Source organism: Camelina sativa, chromosome 9, assembly GCF_030686135.1.
Source record: "Camelina sativa cultivar CO46 ecotype springtype chromosome 9, ASM3068613v1".
NCBI lineage: Eukaryota > Viridiplantae > Streptophyta > Magnoliopsida > Brassicales > Brassicaceae > Camelina > Camelina sativa.
Window position 1 is genome coordinate 1,947,081 of NC_141888.1, and position 23,536 is coordinate 1,970,616.

Here is a 23,536-nt window from a genome sequence, read left to right on the forward strand (position 1 = left end):
CAATAGCAATGATGGTTACTCTTCTTGCCCATATTAGGACTGGCCTTTTTCTACCTACACCAAATTCAGAATTCCAAACCCACCTACTAGCTGTTTGGGCAAGAATAATCGATTCGTTTAGAGACTACGGAAACAAGAAATAGATATTGAATAGTCATTTTTATTGATCAAAGTATCGAGCTCAAATACAAGAGTTTAAGGCACAGCGAGTAATCCTAGCAATGTTTTGGAATTGAGTTGTGTGGCTGTGTTTTAGGTCTCTTGTTCTGCTCTCGATTTCGTCCCCTATTGTGTTGATTTCGCTCCCTTTTTATAGAGAAGTCTCTTTACCCTAATCCTCATAGGATTTGGGCTTGAGTAACCGCCTCTACATGAGATAAGGTCGTTTTAAATATTCTCCTCAAGAGATAGACTCGAATATTCTCTTAATGATATTGGTGGCCATATCCTGTTGCGGCCTGTATTGACCCATTGCTTACCGTTATGGCCCGTATTGAGTCAATGCTCACCGTTTTGGCTGGGATTGAGTCAATGCTCACCGTTTTAGCTGGGATTGAGTCCACGTTCACCGTTTCGGCCAACACTGACCCAATATTCTTGGAGAATGCATAATTCTCTATTATTTACATAATATATCATAATCATAATGGAATTTATCTATTACAATTTACATGACTAAAATTATGCCCAACAGTTTGCCCCCACTCTTTATTTTCTTAATAAGAATTTAGAGAGTAGTGTAGTCTAAGGCATAATTATAGAAGTTTCACGTATGACAAATTGAATAACGTACCTTAGAACTGATGTATGCACTCCTTAGTGCTCTTAATTTTGATTACTGTACATTAAGTCCTCGTGGGCTTCTCTTTGCTTCACATTTGACAGGAGCTTGCCACATCACTTCTCCTCTTCACCTGTGAAGTCTTTTTCTCTTTGGTTGTTGAAGAGTTGAAATCTGGAATTCTCGCTCATGACTTTGAATCGTTAGTCAACATCGGGACTGCCTCCAATGTTGATGATACTTCCGTTGACCTCCTCAAGGTACTTCAGTTAGCGGCCTATTAAGTTATGAGGATGGAACTCCTGTTCTAACATCCATTCTTTCTTTTTCTTAGCCGTTTTGGCTATTCACTGTTTTTTTTTTCTGTTGCAGGCTATGTCTTTGTTTCACCTTGCTGAGAAAATTTTTCTTCTGAGCATCAAATCAATGAGAGTCTGAAGCGTGAGTTGAGCAATGAGAAATCAAAAACTGCTTCGGCTCGCGAGACCATTGCCTTCAAGAACCGTGACATTGCGACTTTGGAAGCCAAATTGGTTGAACGTGACCAGGCCATAACTGACCTTAAAGCCGACAATGAGAGATTGTTTGGTGAAAAGGAAGTGCTTCAAGACGAGATTGCTTCTCTCAAGAAGCGAATTACGGTGCTAAAGTATGAGTTGGTTTTTTACTTGAATGGGGCAACAATCATAGCTCGATGGGAGGCATTGCGTGAATGCCTGTTTGGGGATTCCCTTGCTCAGATCGGAGCTCAAGATCAGGGTGACTCCAGGCAAGATGACTCAGAACCCATTGCCCCATGACCAACTACTCCCTTTCCTCGTTATGACTTATTAGCTTTTTTCCTCTAGTTCTAGTAGAACAATGTTGAACTCGGCGTTTAGCAGTTATTCGTGTTGCATGAACACTAAATCCCTCTAGTTATGGTCTATGTCGACGTTTTGTGTGTAATTAGACATACTTAAAGTTGTAGCCATTTTTAATGTTTCGTGCTGACTCCGTAGTGGCTTGAAGTAATTGTTCTTGAAATCGTTTTCTTGTTGAAATGGTTGCGCACAGTTCCATACTGACTTTGCCATGACAATGTATCCATAACCAATCTATTAAATGGGATATGCATTGGTTCCGCATTGGTTTGATATTAGCCATTTAGCCAATTTGGTGAGCTGGCGTCACATCGGTTGTAAAACGATAAAGCCGTTGTGACCAAGTTACTTGAACCTGCTACAACTCGTTTTTACATTGGCTCCAATCTTTTGAATTAGAAACATGGTTGATTTACATTGGCTCCAATCCTTTGAATTAGAAACATGGTTGATTTACATTGGCTCCAATCCTTTGAATTAGAAACACGGTTGATTGAGCGTTGGTTTAAGTCGCCATTTGGCCATATCCGCTTTATTCAATTGGCCGCGCTTGGATTCTGGATTGGCTCTAAAACGCCAATTTTGCCTTAACCAATTTCTTGAATTGGCCGCACATTGGCTTTAAAATGACAATGTGGTCCCTAGCCAATTTTTTGAATTGGCTGCACATTGGCTTTAAATAGACAATATGGTTCCTAACCAATTTCTTGAATTGGCTACACATTACCTTTACATTGGCTTTTAAATGACAATGTGTTCCTAACCAATTTATTGAATTGGCTACACGTTGCCTTTACATAGACTTTTAAATGACAATGTGGTTCCTAACCAATTCCTTGAATTGGCTACACATTGCCTTTACATTGGCTTTTCAATGACAATGAGGTTCCTAACCAATTCCTTGAATTGGCTACACATTGCCTTTACATTGGCTTTTCAATGACAATGAGGTTCCTAACCAATTCCTTGAATTGGCTACACATTGCCTTTACATTGGCTTTTAAATGACAATGTGGTTCCTAACCAATTCCTTGAATTGGCTACACATTGCCTTTACATTGGCTTTTAAATGACAATGTGGTTCCTAACCAATTCCTTGAATTGACTACACATTGCCTTTACATTGGCTTTTAAATGACAATGTGGTTCCTAACCAATTCCTTGAATTGGCTACACATTGCCTTTACATTGGCTTTTAAATGACAATGTGGTTCCTAACCAATTCCTTGAATTGGCTACACATTACCTTTATATCGACTTTTAAATGACAATGTGGTTCCTAACCAATTCCTTGAATTGGGTACACATTGCCTCTACATTGGCTTTTCAATGACAATGTGGTTCCTAACCAATTCCTTGAATTGGCTACACATTACCTTTACATTGGCTTTTAAATAGACAATGTGGTCTATAACCAATTTCTTTTATTGGCTGCACATTGGCTATGCCTTTGGTCTAAACGACAAAGCAGCCATAATCAATTTTCCGAATTGACTGTACACTGAGTCCGCATTTGTTCGAAAACAACTTTGCAACAGACCAAATTCTTGAATTGGCTGTACGTGTGTTGGCTTTAAATGTGGTACCTAACCAATTTCATGAATTGGCTACGCATTGACCCTACATTGGCTTTTATATAGACAATGTTGTCCCTAGCCAATTTATTGGCTTCAAGACGACAACGTGGTCTCTAGCCAATTTCTTGAATTGGCTAGACATTTTGGTTTACATTGGCTTCAAGACGACAACGTGGTTCCTAACCAATTTCTGAACTGGCTACACACTGTCTCTACATTGGCCTTTAAAATAATAATGTTGTTTCTAACCAATTTCCTGAATTGGTTATACATTGACTCTATATTGGTTTTCAATAGATAATGTGGTTCCTAACCAATTTCATGAATTGGTTACACATTGATCCTATATTGGTTTTCAATAGACAATGTGGTTCCTAACCAATTCCTTGATTTGGTTACACATTAACGAATTTGCCACAAGCAAAATATTGATGTCATGCTGGCGAAATGATACGGGTTCGTGACCCAATTAAAGTGTTTCATAGCTCATTTCTTGTTAGCAAGTGTTTTGCTGTCAAGTTTGCTAAATTTGAACCCGACCATCAGGTGGATTCCAGATTTGTTACATTCCTATAGCGACGTCTCGTTAATATGCAGTTGTAGCGAATGTTTCGCGTTTCAGGTGATTACCCAGTTTTTGTAGAGAGCCTATTGCTCACGTGTCCATGTATCAATGACTTCAATGCGTAATTTGTTGAAAAGCAGGTCACATAGACCAGAACTCAGTTTTATTAAAACCATTGTCTATAACTTGAGACATGTAGTGTTAATCCTCGAAAAACTTGAAAACACCATAAATAAATAATCAAAAACCAAGAACCCAAAACAATAAAAGTAGTATTTTTCAGATGCAGGGCATTCCAGCTATTGGGGAGAGTTTTTTCTTTTAAGTTTTGCAACTTATAAGCTCCTGACCCATGAACTTCAATGACTTTGTAATTGCTATAATTGTTGACCTTTACCCTTTAAGGTAGTCTGATAACATGAGCGTGAACTCTCTTGTTCCCCTGCAATCTCTTTCACTCCCCATGGGGTGGGAAATTTGATAATTTGGTGTAGAGTCGATGGGATGGCTCCCATGTCGTGAACCCAAGGGCGCCCCATAATAGCATTGTAAGCTGAAGCACAGTCCACTACCAAAAACTTTGTGTGTTTGTTAACCCCCTCAGCATATACTGGAAGTGTCACTTCACCAATACTCTGCTTGACCTTACCGCTGAATCCCACTAATGGGATAGATTTTCGTGTCAGTCCTTCTTTGTCGAGACCCAACTCTTTGTATGCTTGCATGTAAAGGATGTTGGTTGAGCTTCCATTGTTGATTAATATCCTCTTCATCAGGCAATTCGCCACTGTCAATTGTATGACTAATGCATCGTGATGCGGGGTTGATACGCTGCTGTCATTGGTTATAAATGTTATTGTGCATGCTGGCATGTCGCTTTGTGTAGCATTCCCTTTGCTTTGAGGGTTCTTGAAAGCTTTAGTGTTTCTCTTTGCAGCTGAATGAGTGATACGGCTTATTTCTGATCCTCCAGAGATAACATTGATAACTCGATCATGTTTTGGAGGTAAAAGCGGAGCGTCTGTGATCGCGATTTGCTTATTGCTTTCGCCATCCAATCGATTTCGGGTTTTATCAGACAAGTATTCTCTCAAGTATCCTTTTTTCAACAGCTCATTCACTTCCATCCTCAATGAGATGCAATCTTATGTTCTATGGCCGTGATCATTGTGGAATTCACACCACTTTGAGGCGTTCCGCTTGTTGTCAGGTGCCTTCATCTTTGGAGGCCATCTCATGTTTTCACCCATCTCCTTCAGTACACCGACTAAGTGTGCATGCGAGATTGAAAGGTTACTGATATCTGGCCATGTTGATGATCTGGGTTTCAAGTCGTCTGCTCCGCTCAATGGTCGATGCGTGTTCCTTCTTTCACTCTTAGTGTTCTCGTCCTTAGGTCTTTGGTAAGGTTTGTCATCCCTACTCGACCTTTCGTTTCTCACAAGGCGGTCAGACCGTGGCGAACGTCGTTGGTGATAAGCCGAGTCTTCTTCCCATTTGATCTGAGCCCATGCACGTGAGAGTACATCCTCCATCGTTCTACATTGGTATTTGGTTAGCTCTTTGTATAAGTCGCCATCTGGGAGTAAACCTCTTTTGAAGGCCGATATGGCAGTAGACATGTTGCAACTTGGTATTGACACCTTCTCCTTGTTGAATCGTCCCACATAGGCACGTAATGACTCATCTCTCTTCTGTCGCACCTCATACAGATCATCTGCTGTTTTTTCGAGGTTTCTGCTGCTTGCGAATTGTTCAACAAAAACGTCTGTCAATGATGCAAACAAATTTATTGAGCCGTTTGGCAAGTTGATAAACCACTGAAGCGCAGCCCCCGTGAGACTTGAGCCAAAACCCTTGCACATAGTCGCCTCCCTACACTCTTTCTGGATAGCCGTCGTGAACATTCGTTATTTGTATTGAGCTATGTGGTCATCCGGGTCGGATGTTCCATCATACATCTTCATTGTTGGTAGCATGAATTTTCTCGGCATCTCAGTGAGTGCGATTTCATCAGAAAACGGTGTATCTGCATAAAAGTGCAAGTTGCTTTTCCGAATCGGTGGAGCCACTCCCGGTAATCGTTGAATCATAGCTTCTACTGCACCCAAGCGTTTTGTGATCAAAGCTTCCAAGTAAGCGGCTTTAGATGACTTGGTATATGGCTCATGTTCGATTCCTGTTACGCCTGGTGTGTTAACAACTCCTTGTTGATCCAAGTTATCTTCTCGGGTAACGCTTTCATGTGCCTGTCTTGTTTCAGGGTTTCCTCCGCCATTCTCTTCCTGACAAGGAGTCTCCAGCCGAGCATCTGCCGTTGTGGGTGTTCGATTATTGGTTCTAGGCATTGAGTTAAGGTCTTGCATCCGATTCACGCCGCGAAACCTAGAGCTTGCTTCGGTAAAAATTCTCCCTGCTGTCATCAGCGAAGCGTTCTCCTCCCGTAGTCTGGCATTATCGGCCTCCATCTGCGTCAGCTTCTGTACCGTCTCGTTCATCCTGGCAGTCAGAGCTTCCAGTTGAGCGGCGACAGTCGCTTCGACATTAGTCGTATCACTTTCCGTTTCCTGTCATCTCACGTAGTTTACTCTGCCCCTTCTTCTAGCGCCAATTGTTTGGGCAAGAATAATCGATTCGTTTAGAGACTACGAAAACAATAAATAGATATTGAATAGTTGTTTTTATTGATCAAAGTATCGAGCTCAAATACAAGAGTTTAAGGCACAGCGAGTAATCCTAGCAATGCTTTGGAATTGAGTCGTGTGGCTGTGTTTTAGGTCTCTTGTTCTGCTCTCGATTTCGTCCCCTATTGTGTTGATTTCGCTCCTTTTTTATAGAGAAGTCTCTTTACCCTAATCCTCATAGGATTTGGGCTTGAGTAACCGCCTCTACATGAGATAAGGCCGTTTTGAATATTCTCCTCAAGAGATAGACTCGAATATTCTCTTAACGATATTGGTGGCCATATCCCGTTGCGGCATGTATTGACCCATTGCTTACCGTTACGGCCCGTATTGAGTCAATGCTCACCGTTTTGGCTGGGATTGAGTCAATGCTCACCGTTTTAGCTGGGATTGAGTCAACGTTCACCGTTTCGGCCGGCACTGATCCAATATTCTTGGAGAATGCATAATTCTCTATTATTTACATAATATATCATAATCATAATGGAATTTATCTATTACAATTTACATGACTAAAATTATGCCCAACACTAGTTTTCCTAACCGTTTCTCATCTAGCGTAATATGGACACAAAGATATCGGTAAACCAAATTCTCTAGCCTCCCGATCAACATCCTTGTTTTGCAAGGTGCAAGCATTAATGTCCGCCACTGCCAGCCATAACTTATAAGTTATTTTGTTTTAAAATTAAATAAAATAAATTAATATTACAAATTTCAATAAATAAATATAATATGTGACAATGCTTGTACCATGCAAAACGTGTGGTATATTATTAAATTATTATTCATTCATAAGAAATATTATTATTATATAGTGAAAAATTTATATAAATGAATTTTAGAAGGAATATTAAATTATTATCAAGCATTTTCACCCTTTATTCTGTTTTTTTTTTCAAAATTATACTTAGAAAAAAGTAAATTGAGTAAATTACGAAAGGCACGACTATCTTGAAAATTTTGATACAATTTCTGGACCATCACCTAAAATCATTTATTCTTGTGGACCCTTTTATTTTATTTGTTTTTTTTACAACAAAGTACAAGATTGGCTCAAACGAGTCAATACGAAGGAATATTGTTTACATAGGTAATTAAGTGCGGTATTGTGCTAACACGGCGTGCTAAATTATCCTCTTTATCCGCCTATATGTCCTTCAAATAAGGCGTAAAAACTGGCCACTCGGAAGGCGAAGACACCATCTTCACTAAGTCGGAGCAGTCGTGAGAAAGAGACGACAGATTGGTTATCCGCCCTAATTATACAGCCCATAGCCCATATAAGGGATTCCATCTCAGTATGAAGAGGGGAGAGACTACGGCGAAGGTTGGCAGGACCCATAGTAGGGACGTCCCCCCAGGGTGATGTGCAAAATCATCCTCTACCCGCATAACAATCTGTTGCTTTCCAAGAACCATCTACAAAACAAATATAACTCGACAAAGACCTAGGAACCCCTATTCTCCCACTTCCACAGGGAGCAAGCCCACTAGTAATATCCGATGCTAATACCCTATCCTCTGTCTGGGCCAAAACCCATGCTTTTGCCTCCTCCGCTAACTGAAAAATTGCGAGGGGACTTGAATCCAGATTACTGAAAAGTTTATCATTTTGTGCTTTCTAGATATACCATAGAATCCAAGGGAAGAATTCATGTGTTGGAACATCTGGAAACTGCCAAAAGAGGGAATCCATGTTTGTGAAAATTGATTCCGAAGGGAAAAAACACTCAGGGCCGTCGGGAACTGCGACAAAGCCCAAATCTGTCTAGCTGGCGGACATTCAAAGAGGGTATGATTAATCGTCTCTTCCCGAAAACCACAAAGACCACATGTGGCATCACAACTAATACCGCGTTTTTCGTAGATTAGCTGTATCCGCTACACAGCCCGAATGCACTTGCCACATAAAGTGACAAAGCTTCGGTGGACACCAAAATTTCCACACAAAGGCCTGAAATGCTACCAAGTCGGGCCAAATACCTTCGGCGCAGGAGAGGCCGACAGATTTAAACGAAGCATATGGTACCCTGATTTTATCGAGTAATTACCAGACTTGGTAAAATGCCACCCCAGTAAATCCGGTTTATCCGGTTGTCGTAATATTTTATTTGTTTCTTAGACCTCAAATAAATAAAAACAAAAAGTCACTTAACATGTAAAAAAAATACCGTATGTAATGGACGACGGAAAAATAAATTATATATCTAATTATTTTGAGAATTTGTTAAAAATGCCCCTTTTGATATACCCCTTTTCAAAAATACCCTCTTTTTTGGCCATTTTTATTTATACCCTCTTTTAATTTTTAATGACCATTTTACCCTTAGATGAAAATTATTTTATTCAATAAAAAGAAAAACAAAATTTTCCCGCCAAAAAATTTCCGACATATTTTCCCGCCAAAAATTTTTCAAAAAATTTTTTGGAACTTTTGATAAAAAATTTCGAAAAAAAAAATTTTCCTGCCAAAATTTTTCCCGCCAAAAAAAATTTACAAGGTTTTTAAAAGGTTTTATAAGGTTTCTACCTTATAAAAGCCTTATAAACACCTTGTAAAGGCTTTTACAAGATTTTTTAAAGAGTTTTAAAATGTTTTTTAAACAACTTGTAAACGCTTTTACAAGATTTTTAAAAGGTTTTTAAAAGGTTTTAAAAGGTTTTTAAAAGGTTTTTAAAAGGTTTTTAAAAGGTTTTCAAATGGTTTTTAAAAGGATTTTTAAAAGGTTTTTAAACACCTTCTAAAACCTTTTACAATGTTTTTAAAAACCTTGTAAAAGTTTTTATAAAATTTTTAAAAGGTTTTTAAATACCTTTTAAATGCTTTTAAAAAGTTTTTAAAAGCGTTTACAAGGTGTTTAAAAACCTTTTAAAGCATTTACAAGCTTTTTAAAAGCATTTACAAGGTTTTTAAAAGCGTTTACAATGTGTTTAAAAACCTTTTAAAAACCTTGTAAACGCTTTTAAAAGTTTTTTAAAAGCATTTACAAGGTTTTTAAAAGGTATAAATTTCAATATTTTTGGCGGGAAAATTTTTCGATTTTGGCGGGAAATTTTTTTTTTTTGGCGGGAAAAAAGTTTTTTCGGGAAAAATTTTCAATTTTGGCGGGAAATTTTTTTGGCGGGAAAATATTTTCGATTTTGATGATTGTACATTATTGCTGTCACTCAAAAAGGATAATTTGGTCATTTTGTATATAAAGAGGGGTAGTTTTAAAAATGGTCAACATGAAGAGGTATTTTTAAAAAGAGATATGAAAAAAGGGGCATTTTTGAGAATGCCCCAATTATTTTCCATTATTTTGATGTTATCGTAAGGTACAAAGAAAATACAATAGATTTTTTTAAACCTGCCACAATGGAAGGAATTTACCAGAGTCCAGAAGAATATAGACAACAAATATAATCAAGAATGGTGGTTATTAAAGAAATACAAATTAAAGAAGATAAAAGTAAAGTGAACTACACTTATTTCTTAAGTAAGTGTTTTGTTTTCTGTTTAATTAAGACCTGAATGGTGGTTACTGTTCACTAACAATTCGGTAATTAGTGGCCAAATTTTACAATTCTCTTTAGACCATTTGTCTTCTTAAATTAATTTCATTTTCTTTAATAAACGAGATTTTGAGTTCAACAAAACTTGAAGTTAATTTAAGAAAAAATTAGAATACATACCTCAAACTTAATAGGAAATTTGAACTCTATACTAAATCTTTTAAGTCTTTGAAATGTACCTTATAGATTGAACTAAATGACTATTTTGTCCTTGGTTACAAATTAATTAAACTAAATACAATATAATTAAATTAATTTATTTGAAAATATTATTTTTAAAAATAATATGTAAACTAGATATTCGAATTTCTTTCTGAATTGTTTTTTAAAAAATTATGAATTAATTTATTATATATAATATTAATCAATAACTAAAAGATTAAATTAAGATAAAATAAATAACATATACCCTTAATTAATAATTAATTAAATAATAAAAAATATACACAAAATAATTAAACTTATTATTGTTAGAAAATTATTTTTAAAAATCACTGTTATTTTAGATATTGATTTTTTTTTATAATGATGAAGAAGTTTATTATGAAAAGTATTAATCAATAAAAAAAATTAAAATTCAGATTCAAAAAAGTTGTTTTATAAAACATAAACAATACAAAAATGACAAAATTACAGTTAAATACAATATAATTAAATTAATTTATTTGAAAATTTTGTTTTTAAAAATAATATGTAAACTAGATATTCGAAATTTTTCTGAATTGTTTTTTAAAAAACTTATGAATTAATTTATTATATATAATATTAATCAATAACTAAAAGATTAAATTAAGATCGTGGATCACGATCCAATAATCTGTTATTCAATCGTGGATCTCGATCCAATAATCTGTTATTCAATCGTGGATCACGATCCAATAATCTGTTATTCAATCGCGATTAAAGATCTGGTATTATTTAGTAATTCAATTTTAAAAATTTATTATATAAAAATTAAAAATAAATTAATTAGAATTTTTCTTTTTTCCATTTATGTTTAGTAAATGTTTTAGATAGTATTAGTTTTCATTTAAGAAAAAAGTTTTGAAAAATAATTATATATTTTAATTTTATTTTGAAAATTGTTAACTTTAATAAAATAATAAAAAATTGTGAGCTTTTAGAAAATAAATCAATAGATCAAAAAAATTGACTATGTAACAAATCAATTAATAAAAGAATAAATCAACTTTTTAATATAAATCAACAAAGAAAAAACATAAATCAGCAGGAATAAAATATAAGTCGACTAGTTAAAAAAGGCAATCATATTAATAAGTCAACTTAAAATAAAATAAGTCTACTAAGACCAAACAAATCAAGGGGAAAAAAAATATAAATCAACAAAAAAAACAAACAAGTCAACATCATCAAAAGTCGACTTTATAAAAAAAACAATCAAACAAAAAAAAGTCGATAATTATAAAATAAATCGATGGAAAAATAAATAAGTCGAAAAAAATTAAACTTAAGTCAACCATTCAAAATATCGTCCTTATTAATAAATCAGTGTAAAATATAATAAGTCAACAATAAATAAACAAATCAACAGAAAACAAATATAAATTGATGAACAAAAAAATAAGTCAACAGCTAAAAAAATTGACTATGTTATAAATCCATTATCCATAACATAAGTCGACTGTTCTAATATAAGTCGATGACAAAAATAATTAAGTCAACAGAAGTAAAAACACAAAACGATTTTTCAAAAAGTCGACATTATAAATAATTAACCTTGATTAAAATAAGTCTAAAATATTGATATATATATATATATATTATAAATTGTATAATCTTGAATTATTTATTTTTAAATAAATTTAAATCTAAATAATATCAACAAAAATATTTAAATTCTTTTTCTTTAATCAAAATTTTAAGATCAAAAATTTATTCATGTAATCATTATTTAAAATACAATAAGTAATTTTTGTTATAATTTTAAATTATTAAATAATACATTCTGAATTTAACAATTTTAAAAAATAATTTATTTTTAAAGTTGATTTATTTTTAAATATAAGTTAAGTTTTTATTATTTTTATTTAATTGTTAAAATTATTTAATAATAAGGGTATTTTGTCTATTTTTATTTTAAAATCTGTAGTTTTTAAATAACTATAAGATTAAGTGTAATTTTCAAATTTCTTTTCTACTTTAGTATAGTTTTCAAATTGTCCTTTTTTTCTTTGGTTACAGTTATATGTTCCGGTAAAGGATCAGAGAAGATCATATATAAGTCGACATATTTCGTAGGACCCATATTTAATATTAACTTCAAGTAAACCATATAAACTCACATGCAAGACATGACAACCTCTTGAAGCTAATATCATACGTGACATAATTAATGGTGAAGGATAATTATCGATATGATTTTGGGTCAAGGAACAATAAGTTTAAATTTAACTAGCTTAGCAATTTCAGCCATATTTTGAACATTCGTCGTGTTACTAATACTTTTTTTTTTAAAGTAAAATTTTTTATTTAGTTATACCTTACAAAATAGATTAATCATTGGAATTGTATTTCGTTTTACATTTTTACTATTAATTATTGATAAATGAGATATTTGTTTGTCAAAAACTTACATCAAAATCATTCAACAACATATATATATAGATATATATATATACACAAAATAAATTATGTAGAATGACAATTGTTATAAAGCGGAAGGAGTATGGTTTTCTTTTTAAGTTAAATTAGCTGCAAAGTATGCATTTGTCATGTGACTTTATTGGTACTTAAGTGGGCATTTTATGCCAAAAGATAAGGAAAATTAAAGTGTCTGTTTATTGAAATATTATTTGTTAATTTGGTCTAAAGGCTCAAAGTGAAATGATTTTGCAATCAGCCTTCTATCATTTCAACTATATAAAAAAAGCAACCAACCAAAATGATAATTTTTTGTTTTTGTTTTTGTTTTTGTTTTTGTTTTACACTAATGGTTGTTGTAACTAGCTATTTGATAAATTTTAATTGTTTAGTGTTTTAGAACGAAGATGAGATATGATTATTTATTAGTATATGACTTTCTGTTGGTTATCTGCTTCAATACTCTTCCTACTAGTTGTCTGACACGGTTTCTATACACTGTTGTAAATTTGATGTCTGATAGTGCAAGCCAAGCAATCTCCCATAATCCTTAATTCTTGTCTCTTTTATAGATCCTCTCTTGATAATATTTTTTTTTGGGTTAATATGAAATTCTAACTTAATGGTTTTTCTTCATCCATTTTGTTTCTCAAAATTCTAAATTAAAATGATTTATAGTTTGATTTTCTTTTTCAAAATTTGAACACAACCAATATATATATATATATAGTATTACTGTATTTGTACTATTGGTGTCGATATATACAAACTATTACCCAAATTAAAATTTGGTAGATGCATTATTAATGTAGAATTGTCCTATGACTTAATTAACTAATGATGTTTTTTCTCTTTGTCAGTAGAAAAGTGAGGAAATAATTAGCTATGGCTATGGCTTTCATATGTCTTGCTCATGCTTTATAGGCTTTAGGCATTCACTACTAATACTCTAGGCCTTTATTAGTTTAAGCAGTGCCTTCACATCCAAAATCCACCTGCAGCTCTCTCTCTCTCACATTATCCTCTTTCTTAATTCAAAGTCTCTTAACTTCTTAAACCCCTAATTAAATCTACACTCCATACCCTCTTTCTATTTCTCAGATCCTTGTTTCTGATTATTCTCAAGAAAACTTTTGTTTTTTGTAGAGCATTAAGAGAAAGTTTGCTGCTGCTTCTTCTGGTTGTGAGGGTATGTGCTCTTGATTTCTTCAGTCAAATTTTCACTAATTTTAAAGACAACAGTTTTGTTATGATGATAATAAATATTAAGTCCTCTTCATTATCATCATCATCGACCTTTATTTCTTCTACTTGAAATAAGACCTTTATTTCTCAAGTGGGTTTGTCAGCTTTTGCTTAAGCAGGCTTGCAATAAGTTTTTTTTTTCTTTTTCTTTTGTATTTTTCCGTATTGTTCTCTATCTTTATGGACCTTCTAAAATTAGGGTTTTTGCTTTTTGTTTGAAGGAAATTATTAAAGAAGTGGGTTTAATGAGTAGTGAAGAAAGCTCTTTCTTTTTTTGTTGCTTAATCATATGATATTTACTCAAATAGTTATCTTTACTCTTGTATTTTCTTCCTCACTAGTGTCGTGTTTGTCCCCAAACCAAGAAACACTTTTCCAAATCCAATAAACAGGTTTCAATTAACCGTGACTTCTTCTGTAGCAGAGAGCTCAAGAGAATGGAGATTGCAAGTCAAGAAGATCCCACTCCAATAAATACTAGCTACGGTAATAGTGGAGGTGGGCTTGGGAATATGATCCATAATCATCATGCCAATTCTGCTCCAACATCTCTCAACATTACTACTCCAATCCCACTACAAGTCTCCTCAAATGGTAACGGTCTTGGCAAAAATCATGACTACTCTCATCATCATCATCATCATGTGGGCTACAACATCATGGTCGGCAATAACAACATCAAGAAAGAGAAACCTGTGGTGATCAAGTACAAGGAATGCCTAAAGAATCATGCAGCTTCAAAGGGAGGCAATGCCATTGATGGTTGTGGAGATTTTATGCCAAGTGGTGAAGATGGTTCCATTGAAGCTCTCACTTGCTCAGCTTGTAACTGCCATAGAAACTTCCATAGAAGAGAAGTCGAAGGTGAAGAAAAAACCTTCTTTTCCCCTTACCTCAACCACCACCAACAACCTCCGCCACAGAGAAAACTCATGTTTCACCACCACCACCACAAGATGATGAAATCACCATTACCGCAACAAATGATAATGCCAATTGGTGTCGCAACCGCTGGATCCAACTCAGAGTCAGAAGATCTCATGGAAGAAGACGGTGGAGGAAGCTTGACATTCTGGCAGCCACAACCGCCACCGCCACCATATAGTTACGGACATAATCAGAAGAAGAGGTTTAGGACAAAGTTCACACAAGAGCAAAAGGAGAAGATGATGAGTTTTGCGGAGAGAGTTGGTTGGAAGATGCAAAGACAAGAGGAGTCTGCTGTTCAACAGCTTTGTCAAGAGATTGGAATCAGGAGAAGAGTTCTTAAAGTTTGGATGCACAACAACAAACACCATTTATCCAAGAAGAGCAACAACATTAATGACAATGTAGATCAGCTCGGTAATAAAGACGTTAATAACGCAACTACTGAAAATCTTGCTTCTACTAGTCCTAGTTAAGTTAAATTGTTGTTATAACTTCACTCATGTGACTACTTAATAAAGTACTTGCTCATCGTATGGTTAATGTTTTACCCTTTCTTTTGTTAATCATGGTTTAGGTAGCTTTCTAATGTGTTTTATTAGGATACTATATAATCTTGGAGTGTATAAGATAAGGTTTCGAGGTTTAATTTCTAGTAGTAATATGTTTAAGAAAATTATTGGCGGCCTGAGTTGCCTGACCAATGCATTGGGAATTTCACTGTTTATTTATTATTTCGAATCATTAGACTTTGTAGTTCGTGATATCATTTTAGTCATATACAACTTCTATATTTTGTGTGTATATGTAGCGGAATTTTAGATCTTTATCGTGCAACTTTTCTCATATAAAGCTTTTTTCTGACAAATGAGTCGCTTACGCTGCTAAAAAGTTAAGGGAATAGACCTCGTAAAATAAAAGGAACAAAGGAAGAAAGCGTATCAAGTTTCAATCACCAAAATAAAGTTACAAAAATATGATAATTTCCTTTTTTAACTAAATAAATTCGAAATTAAATAAATAGAAGAAATAAAAATAGAAATTTTATTTTATTTTATATTCTAATTTAAACAAAATAAAATTACGAAAGATAATTAAGATAACAAAATATGATTTTTTTGGGTATTTCTTTTAATACATAGGGAAATAAATAATAAACTGAAGCAAAAAAAAAAATTATATAAGAAACTGAAGTAAATAAACAAGAACAAAACAAGAAACATATTTTTTTTTGGATTTATTGCAAGCAAACTAGCAAAAACAGAAAATTAAAAGAGATAAAAGGTTGGATGAACACAACCTGATGGATATGAGCTTTTGAAGCTCTAATACCAGATGATATAAGATTGAGAATCACTCCACAATCTTATGTATAAACGATGATTAAGAACTGATCAACAAGCGTCGGTGGAAGATGGAAACGATGGTAAAGGTGGTGGTGATGCTTTGATTGACTCTCTCAATCGGTGGAGAGGTAGTCTTGTTTAAATCACACAAACAATCCTAATCCTGTAATCTCAAGAATCAAATGAATCTCTCAAATGAAACTTAAGACAAACTTGCTTAAACAAAAGCCACTATTTGAATAAAACAAAACAAACTTTGTATATTTCTTGAAATGATTGAAAGGTGGTTTTACACGGGGGAACGAACTAAGCTTATATAGGCTCAAAAATAATGCTATTCTGATCTTCTAAAGGTGTAAATATATAAACAAATAAATCAAAATTAATGCATATGGGCGTTGGAGTAGATTGCTTGGCCAAATATGTTAAGTGAGTGAACGCCTTGTATCTTGATGAGAATCTCTGGTTTGTGTAGATTCTTTCAAAATCGTGCTTGTCAAGTCGTCGAAAGGAAAAGAACCGTTGGAGATTAATTGCTCCAAGTATAAATGCTCTTGGCGCTGGATATGGAAAGTGTTGAAGTTTAAATGGGTGAGATTAAATCCAGTTGATCCAAGGCCTGAAAATGAAGCTTGAGGTCTTCTTAAGAGTCTCTAGTTGTAATAGATACTCTCCTGGACGCCAAACATCAGACTGAAGTCTCTTAAAACCGAAAGGTTCCAAATAAGACAAGTGTTTCCTCCCTGCACTTTGGTTGATGATGACTTGATTTCCTCAGCAGTAAGTGTCCGTTCGGAGATGGATGATTCAGAGACTATGAATGTATAAGGTAAATATGTTTGTAGGTTAATGTTTTATTGCTTAAAAATGTGTAAGTAATGTTTAGCTTTAGTTAAGCTGTGTTTTAAAGTGCTTTGTGTGACATTAAATCGTCACCCGAAGCTTGGCCGGAAATTTTAGTCCCTGGTGAGACCGTATCACCTCATGGTATGTGGCCGAGGGATAGGGTATTTCAGAATCCTCCTTGATTGATCACCGAAAACATACTAGATTTACCACAAACAGTAAATTCAGCGACTCCAACACGAGATGGCGACAACAACGGTTTCTTTGGTGAAGGGTGAAAATGATTTGGTGCTTTGTTGGTTGAGTTGATGTGGCGGTCGGTATTGAGACAAGGTGAGGAGGATTAGGAGATGAAGATGGGTTGTGGCGATTAGTTTTTTTTTGTTGGCCGGAAATTAACACAATTTTGAATTTTAGCCCAATAAAACATAATACTCAACATTGAATATTACTATGTGATCCAGATATTCGGCCACATTTTTAATGTCATTCGGATCCGGATCCATATCCGGCAGATTCAAATAATTACTATCTAGATTTATATCTACCCTAATTGGATATCTGATTTTTCGGTTCGGAACTTCGGATCCAAAATTTTATTACAGGCCATATTCAACTAAATAATAAAATTGATGTTTAAAATAAATTTGAAATATATGTATACATATAAAGTTACCTTTTCCTCTCTTCTTGTACAGCCACGTCAGCATTTCTTCTTTAATAAATTGGGTTTTTCGGATTGTACGTAGCCCAAAGTTTTCCAAGTTTTCAGGCCCACACCTTTTTTGTATCCTATAGATTAAACCTATTAATGCCTCTCCTCTGTGCTGTCAAGGACGCTCCACCTCCACCGGTTGCTCTCCTCCTTAACTCATGATCCATGCCGTTTCACCATTTGATGCGAATTCAAGTCTTCCAGTCCTCTACACTTTCACTTATCCTTCCATGTCTTCCATCACAATTGCTACGGTTTCGTTCGTAACTGCTAATTATGTTCTTCCATCTTCTCTGATTTAATGGACAGTCCACTACTTCTTCCTTAAATTGTCGTAAGTCCTTCTGCTATATAAACCAATCTCTTGCTATTGTCATTTCCTCATCCTACACTTGGCCTTACATTCTCTTCTTAGAAGTATGAACTCCTCTTTCGTTTCTTTCGCTGACCTTAAAGCTGGTCGACTTGACCAACAAATCGTAGGTAGGATCCTCCATTTCTGGCCTGCTCGAAACCTTAAAAAAGGTGGACAACTCATGGGGGTTGATTTTCTTCTGATTGATGAAAAGGTGCCCTCAATCTCCATTCTCCCCTTCATTCATTCTGAATTATTTACTTACCCTTTGTTTTTATTTCCCTCTTTTGCAGTCTACTTTGATGCAATGCTCCATTTACGTCATCCACCTTTCCAAATCCGAACACGCTCTGCGTGATGGGGCTATGTATAGAAACAAAAGAGGTTGTTTCTTCCGTCTTCAGTGGAGAGGAAGGTCCAGAGGAATAATAGTACACGGTCAAGCCAAACAAGAAACAACACGGTTTGAGAAGACAATACAAAAGGATGATGTAATGATTGACAGACTCAATTCGAAGCTTCTTATTGCGAATGATCAGTTAGAAGCAGTATCTGCAACTGAAGAAAGAATCAGCTCTCTTGCTGACAATTTAACTACATCATTTGAGAAGCTAAAGAATGATAAAGAAGCTGCAAAGAAAGAGGAGCTTGTGCTAAAAGAAGAAGCAACAGTCATCAAGAGTGAAGTACAGAACACAAAAATAGGAATTGGTGAAAAGGAGAAAGAGTTGCTTTCAAAGTTAGATGAGCTTGAGAAATCTAAGCACGCAGAGGCTTTAGCTCGAGAGAAGCTCGAGTCTATGGCAGAGAAGACAATGGAAACTCGGGAAATGAAATCTCAGAGAAGTTCAACCATCACAATCTCAAGATTTGAGTACGAGTATTTGAGTGGACAAGCTTGTCACGCGAAAGAAACTGCAGAGAAGAAAGTGGAAACTGCAATGGCGTGGGTTGAAGCACTCAAGGATAGCACTAACGCGATTTTGTTAAGGACGGAATCTTTAAAGTGAGTGAGTGGGAAATCAATGGTGGAAGAAGAAAGGGCATCGTTCAGAATGCATAGGTCGCTATCAATAAAGAGACTGGTCCAAAATGAGATTCAAAAGTTCAAGCAGAAGTCAGAAGACTATGGCGTGATCAGGTCTCCTAAACCTATAAGAAAATCAAAGTCACAAAGAGAACTCAGGAGACAAAGGCTTGATCAACTCTCCTAGACCGGTAAGAAAATCGGCAAGGCTGAGCGGGAAGTTCACACCGGTTCAGGGAGGGAAGTCGAGAAGATAATCATCAGGGAACAGAGCGATTCCAACGTTTTTTGTAATCAAGAAGAAGAGGAAAGTTCCAAGCTTGGTTAAAATTTTTAGCAGGAAAAGGCGTAAGTCCTCTTTAGAACAACGAGCGTAACTGAGTTTTGTTTTGCTTGCATTTTTCACATTGTTTGTAATTGTAATGTATAGCTTGTAACCGGTTTATTGTTTTGAATTTTATTGTATTTATGTATATTGGTTTGTTCATAGGCTTCTCCGCATGAATCACTTTAAAAGAAAAAAAAAAAGAGGATTTTCGTCGCTATGTGGGGTTTAACAAAGAGGACGAGAGGTGGTGATACAGTCATTATAAAAGTTTATCGTAAGTACTTCCTTTCTAATCTTTATAATATTGTCTATCGTATCTTCGTCAAACATGTGAAAGTTCAAGGTAAATGAATTTTTGTTGATCCTATTATCCTAATATTAATATATTCAAGAAAAAAGTGCAGAGTAAAATTTCATGGATGCCTTGCGGAGTTGGATCAATTATTGTATTTGTTGTGTCGTTTCATGCGCAAATGCTCTAGCAAACCCATTCAAAAATATAGTCATATATAGATGTTGTTTAATATTATTTTTCATTCATTTGCATCAATTGTTGCAGTGCACTATTTATATGGGGAAAAACATAGGCAGCGAGCAAGCATGTTATTTTTTTACCAGATGGGTATGACTTCTGAGAATATATACACACTAACTAAGATTGTGCACTGAAGAATCGAGAGGACAAGCAGATGGTGGTGAGTGAGAAATCATCACTCATCAGAATAAACCAAAATAAAAGGAATCAAGCATCAATAAGGTCAGCCTCTATCTTCCCTCTCTCTCTTTACCAATGTCTTTTAACTGTCCTTTACGGCTGGAAAAATAAAGTTGGGCCAATAAAATAGGATCCCGAGATTGATGTAAAAAAAAGGAGATAAGTAAATAACAATAGATTTTAAGTAAACTATATCAAAGCTAGAAGTGTACAGATGGGAGTAGTGGTCAAAAAGGAATTTCGATATGGTGTAGCTATAATGATCAAAGCTACAAATTTTACACACAAAAATATATAAAAGTGAGTATTGATATGCATTCCCTCAATGCAATCAATAGCGACATATGATCACTTTTTTGATAAATAACTCATTCTAACCTTTGTTGCATACATATATTTATTATCAATTTTGTAAAACAAATTCTATATGATAGGTAATGTATGGTGATCAACAGTAGAGATGGATAATGAAAAGAGTCGATCCCAATCGCCAAGAGATGATAAGGAGTGTTGGTAACACATTTCGAAGAGATTGACAATACAAAAGAAAGTTCGCAGAGATGTAAGAAGATAGTAAGTGAGTTTACGCTGAAAGATATGTAATTCAAAGATATTTTCTGAAAGCTCAGAGAGATTTAACAATTTATTATGCATATCACAATCATGATCTAACAAGTGTAACAATTATAATTCAAAGATATTGGCTAGCAAAATTTTTGTAACAATAGTAACGTAAAATTTTATACAAAAAAACTTGATATGGTGTAAAAAATAAATAAATGAAATAGAGAGAACTATAGAAGTGGGAAAAATGAAACTAATATACTTTATAAAAATAAAATTAATTTATAATACTGGTATTACAATTCATTACAAGTTCAACATACTACAAATAACAAATAACTTACATGAGGTATATAATTTTCAAAAGTATTTAGACCAACCCCAGGGAAAATTAATATTTACAAATTCTAAAATATTAGTTGCAAAGAAAAAAATTATACACAAACACATGGTACCACATACTTTAGGTCATTTTTGTCAAAATGTTAATACACACGGTCATATGATTGAAAAAGAAAAATAATGAAAATAATTAATTCTAGAAATAGTAAATGTTAGAATTATACCGGGCGTAGCCGAGCCGACCACAAATTTGGTATAACCTTTTCGTATAACAGAAAAAAAAACACAAATCAAAGTAAATAAAACTAAAACCTAATCTAATTAGAATGAATCATAATAGTATAATATTAATAATAGAATATTAATAAACCAGAACTAACGACTAGAGCAAGAAAATAACAATAACTATACAAAACTTAATTTCTAATTCTATATTTTATGAATACAAAAAGATCATCATGATTTAAATATATTTTAAATTTCTAAAATACACAACATAATACAAACTTGAAAAAAAAATATCCAAAAAACAACAAAGAATGAAGAACAATATACGAACAACATAACCACACGGAAAGAGGTAAAAAACAAACAAAACAACCAAAATAAAATTAACTTCATCAAACTTCCGCGCGTAACGCGGATCAAATGCTAGTATATATATACTAGAAGTCATCCCGTGCTACGCACGGGTTTAGCTTAGAATGTTGTTCAATTTTAGTAATTTGGAGATTATTAGTTTTTATTTGTTTACTTACCATTGATTATTTTTGTGATTTTAAAAACATACTGATCATATTTTTTTTTTCGGTTCATTTGTTTGATATTACTTGAGTTATCCTTTTATATATAGTATTAGAGTATTTCAATACATGGAGAAAATTTTGATTGCATAGTAAAGTTTTTGTGGTTTTTTCTCCCTTTAGATTTTCAATACATATTAGAGCATGTGCATTGATGAGAGACCCATTGAATTTCTCATAATATAATATTATTTTTTAATGTAGAGAAATTTAGGAACCTCTTTCTAAAATGAGAATTTGTTAGAAATACTTTTCTTGAAATACTCCTTTTTGAACATTTTCATTTTTGTCCTCTTTTACACAAATTACAATATGTTAAATTAATTTTAAGAATTTTTTTTAGGTCTGGGTTCTCAATTTTACATTTAGGATATAGTTTTGATGGGGTAGGGTTTAGTATTTGGAGTTTTAAATTTAGAATTTAGTCATTTTATTCATAGAAAATGAGTATTTTTGAAAATGAACAACATGAAAGGGTATTATTAAAAAGTGACATAGGAAAATAGGTATTTTTGAAAATGCGTAATTTGATACTAAGATTCCTAAAAATATATGATACTAATATATAATTAGCATATACTATCATATCGTATCATGAGATAAAAAGACATCACAAGCTTAACAACATGGTTTTTCATCATATGATAGTAACATACAATTTTTGTTTTCTTATAATAGTTTAAAATATGTTTTTTTTTTTTAAAGATGAAGACTAATAAGAAACTAAATTTACAATGGAGAGACTCATATGCATCGTCCAATAAGAAGAAGTTTTAGCCTGCTTTACCACATGAATGCCCAAAAGAAAAAAGAAAAAATAGAGATTCTAAAATATAAGAAAGGAACAAAACCTAACATGTTCAACATATTAAATTATGATAGTTCATTTTTTTCATATGTTGTAATATTAACACAACCAACAAACACAACAACCTGAAGTAAAAATAAAACATGGTTCAATGCCCGACCCATAGGCCAAGCAAGTGAAGCCAAGGATTATGGCATCAATTTTTCTTGGGCATATTTTAGGCCAAAAAATTAGGTCTTTTATGTAGGAAAAAATATGATATCAATATACAATTAGCATATACTACTCAAAATTATAGAAGTCAAATTAATCATATATAATATAGAAAAATGCAACTCATATCGTATCATGAGATAAAAAGACAACACAAGCTTAACAACATGGTTTTTAAGTATATGATAGTAACATACAATTTTCGTTTCTTATAATAGTTTAAAATACATTTTTTTCTTAAAGATGAAGATTAATATGAAACTAAATTTACAATGGAGAGACTCATATGCATCATCCAATAAGAAGAAGTTTTAGCCTACTTTACCACATGAATGCCCAAAAGAAAAAGAAAAAAGAAAAAAATAGAGATTCAAAAATATAAGAAAGGAACAAAACCTAACATGTTCAACATATTAAATTATGATAGTTTATTTTTTTCATATGTTGTAATATTAACACAACAACCTGAAGTAAAAATAAAACATGGTTTAAGGCCCGACCCATAGGTCAAGCAAGTGAAGCCAAGGATTATGACATCAATTTTTCTTGGGTATATTTTAGGCCAAAAGTTTAGGTCTTCTATGTAGGAAAAAAAACAAATTATAAGTACAATTATTATTAGATTTTTTTATAAGTTCGAAAAAAATTAGAAGTACAAGTTTTATATAAAAAA

General features: G+C 33.6%; 2 protein-coding genes and 1 pseudogene across 3 annotated transcripts; 2 read left to right on the plus strand and 1 right to left on the minus strand.

Moving 5' to 3' along the window:
* Nucleotides 1–4,163: 4,163 nt before the first annotated feature.
* Nucleotides 4,164–4,913, minus strand: LOC147937596 (uncharacterized). The gene has a single exon (XM_087465184.1). The coding sequence runs from the start codon at nt 4,911–4,913 to the stop codon at nt 4,164–4,166; it is 750 nt and encodes a 249-aa protein (XP_087321310.1).
* An 8,535-nt stretch (nt 4,914–13,448) lies between these two features.
* Nucleotides 13,449–15,367, plus strand: LOC104710170 (zinc-finger homeodomain protein 3 pseudogene; annotated as a pseudogene). The gene is made up of 2 exons (XR_015565910.1): nt 13,449–13,818; nt 14,299–15,367. The product of XR_015565910.1 is annotated as a zinc-finger homeodomain protein 3 pseudogene (transcript).
* A 2,730-nt stretch (nt 15,368–18,097) lies between these two features.
* LOC104710171 (protein PLASTID MOVEMENT IMPAIRED 2-like) lies at nt 18,098–20,913 on the plus strand. Its single transcript, XM_087464632.1, has 5 exons — nt 18,098–18,277; nt 18,357–19,438; nt 19,581–19,692; nt 19,978–20,175; nt 20,568–20,913. Exons 1-2 carry the CDS (start codon nt 18,128–18,130, stop codon nt 19,071–19,073), a joined length of 867 nt encoding a protein of 288 aa, XP_087320758.1. The 5' UTR covers nt 18,098–18,127; the 3' UTR covers nt 19,074–19,438; nt 19,581–19,692; nt 19,978–20,175; nt 20,568–20,913.
* Nucleotides 20,914–23,536: the final 2,623 nt, after the last annotated feature.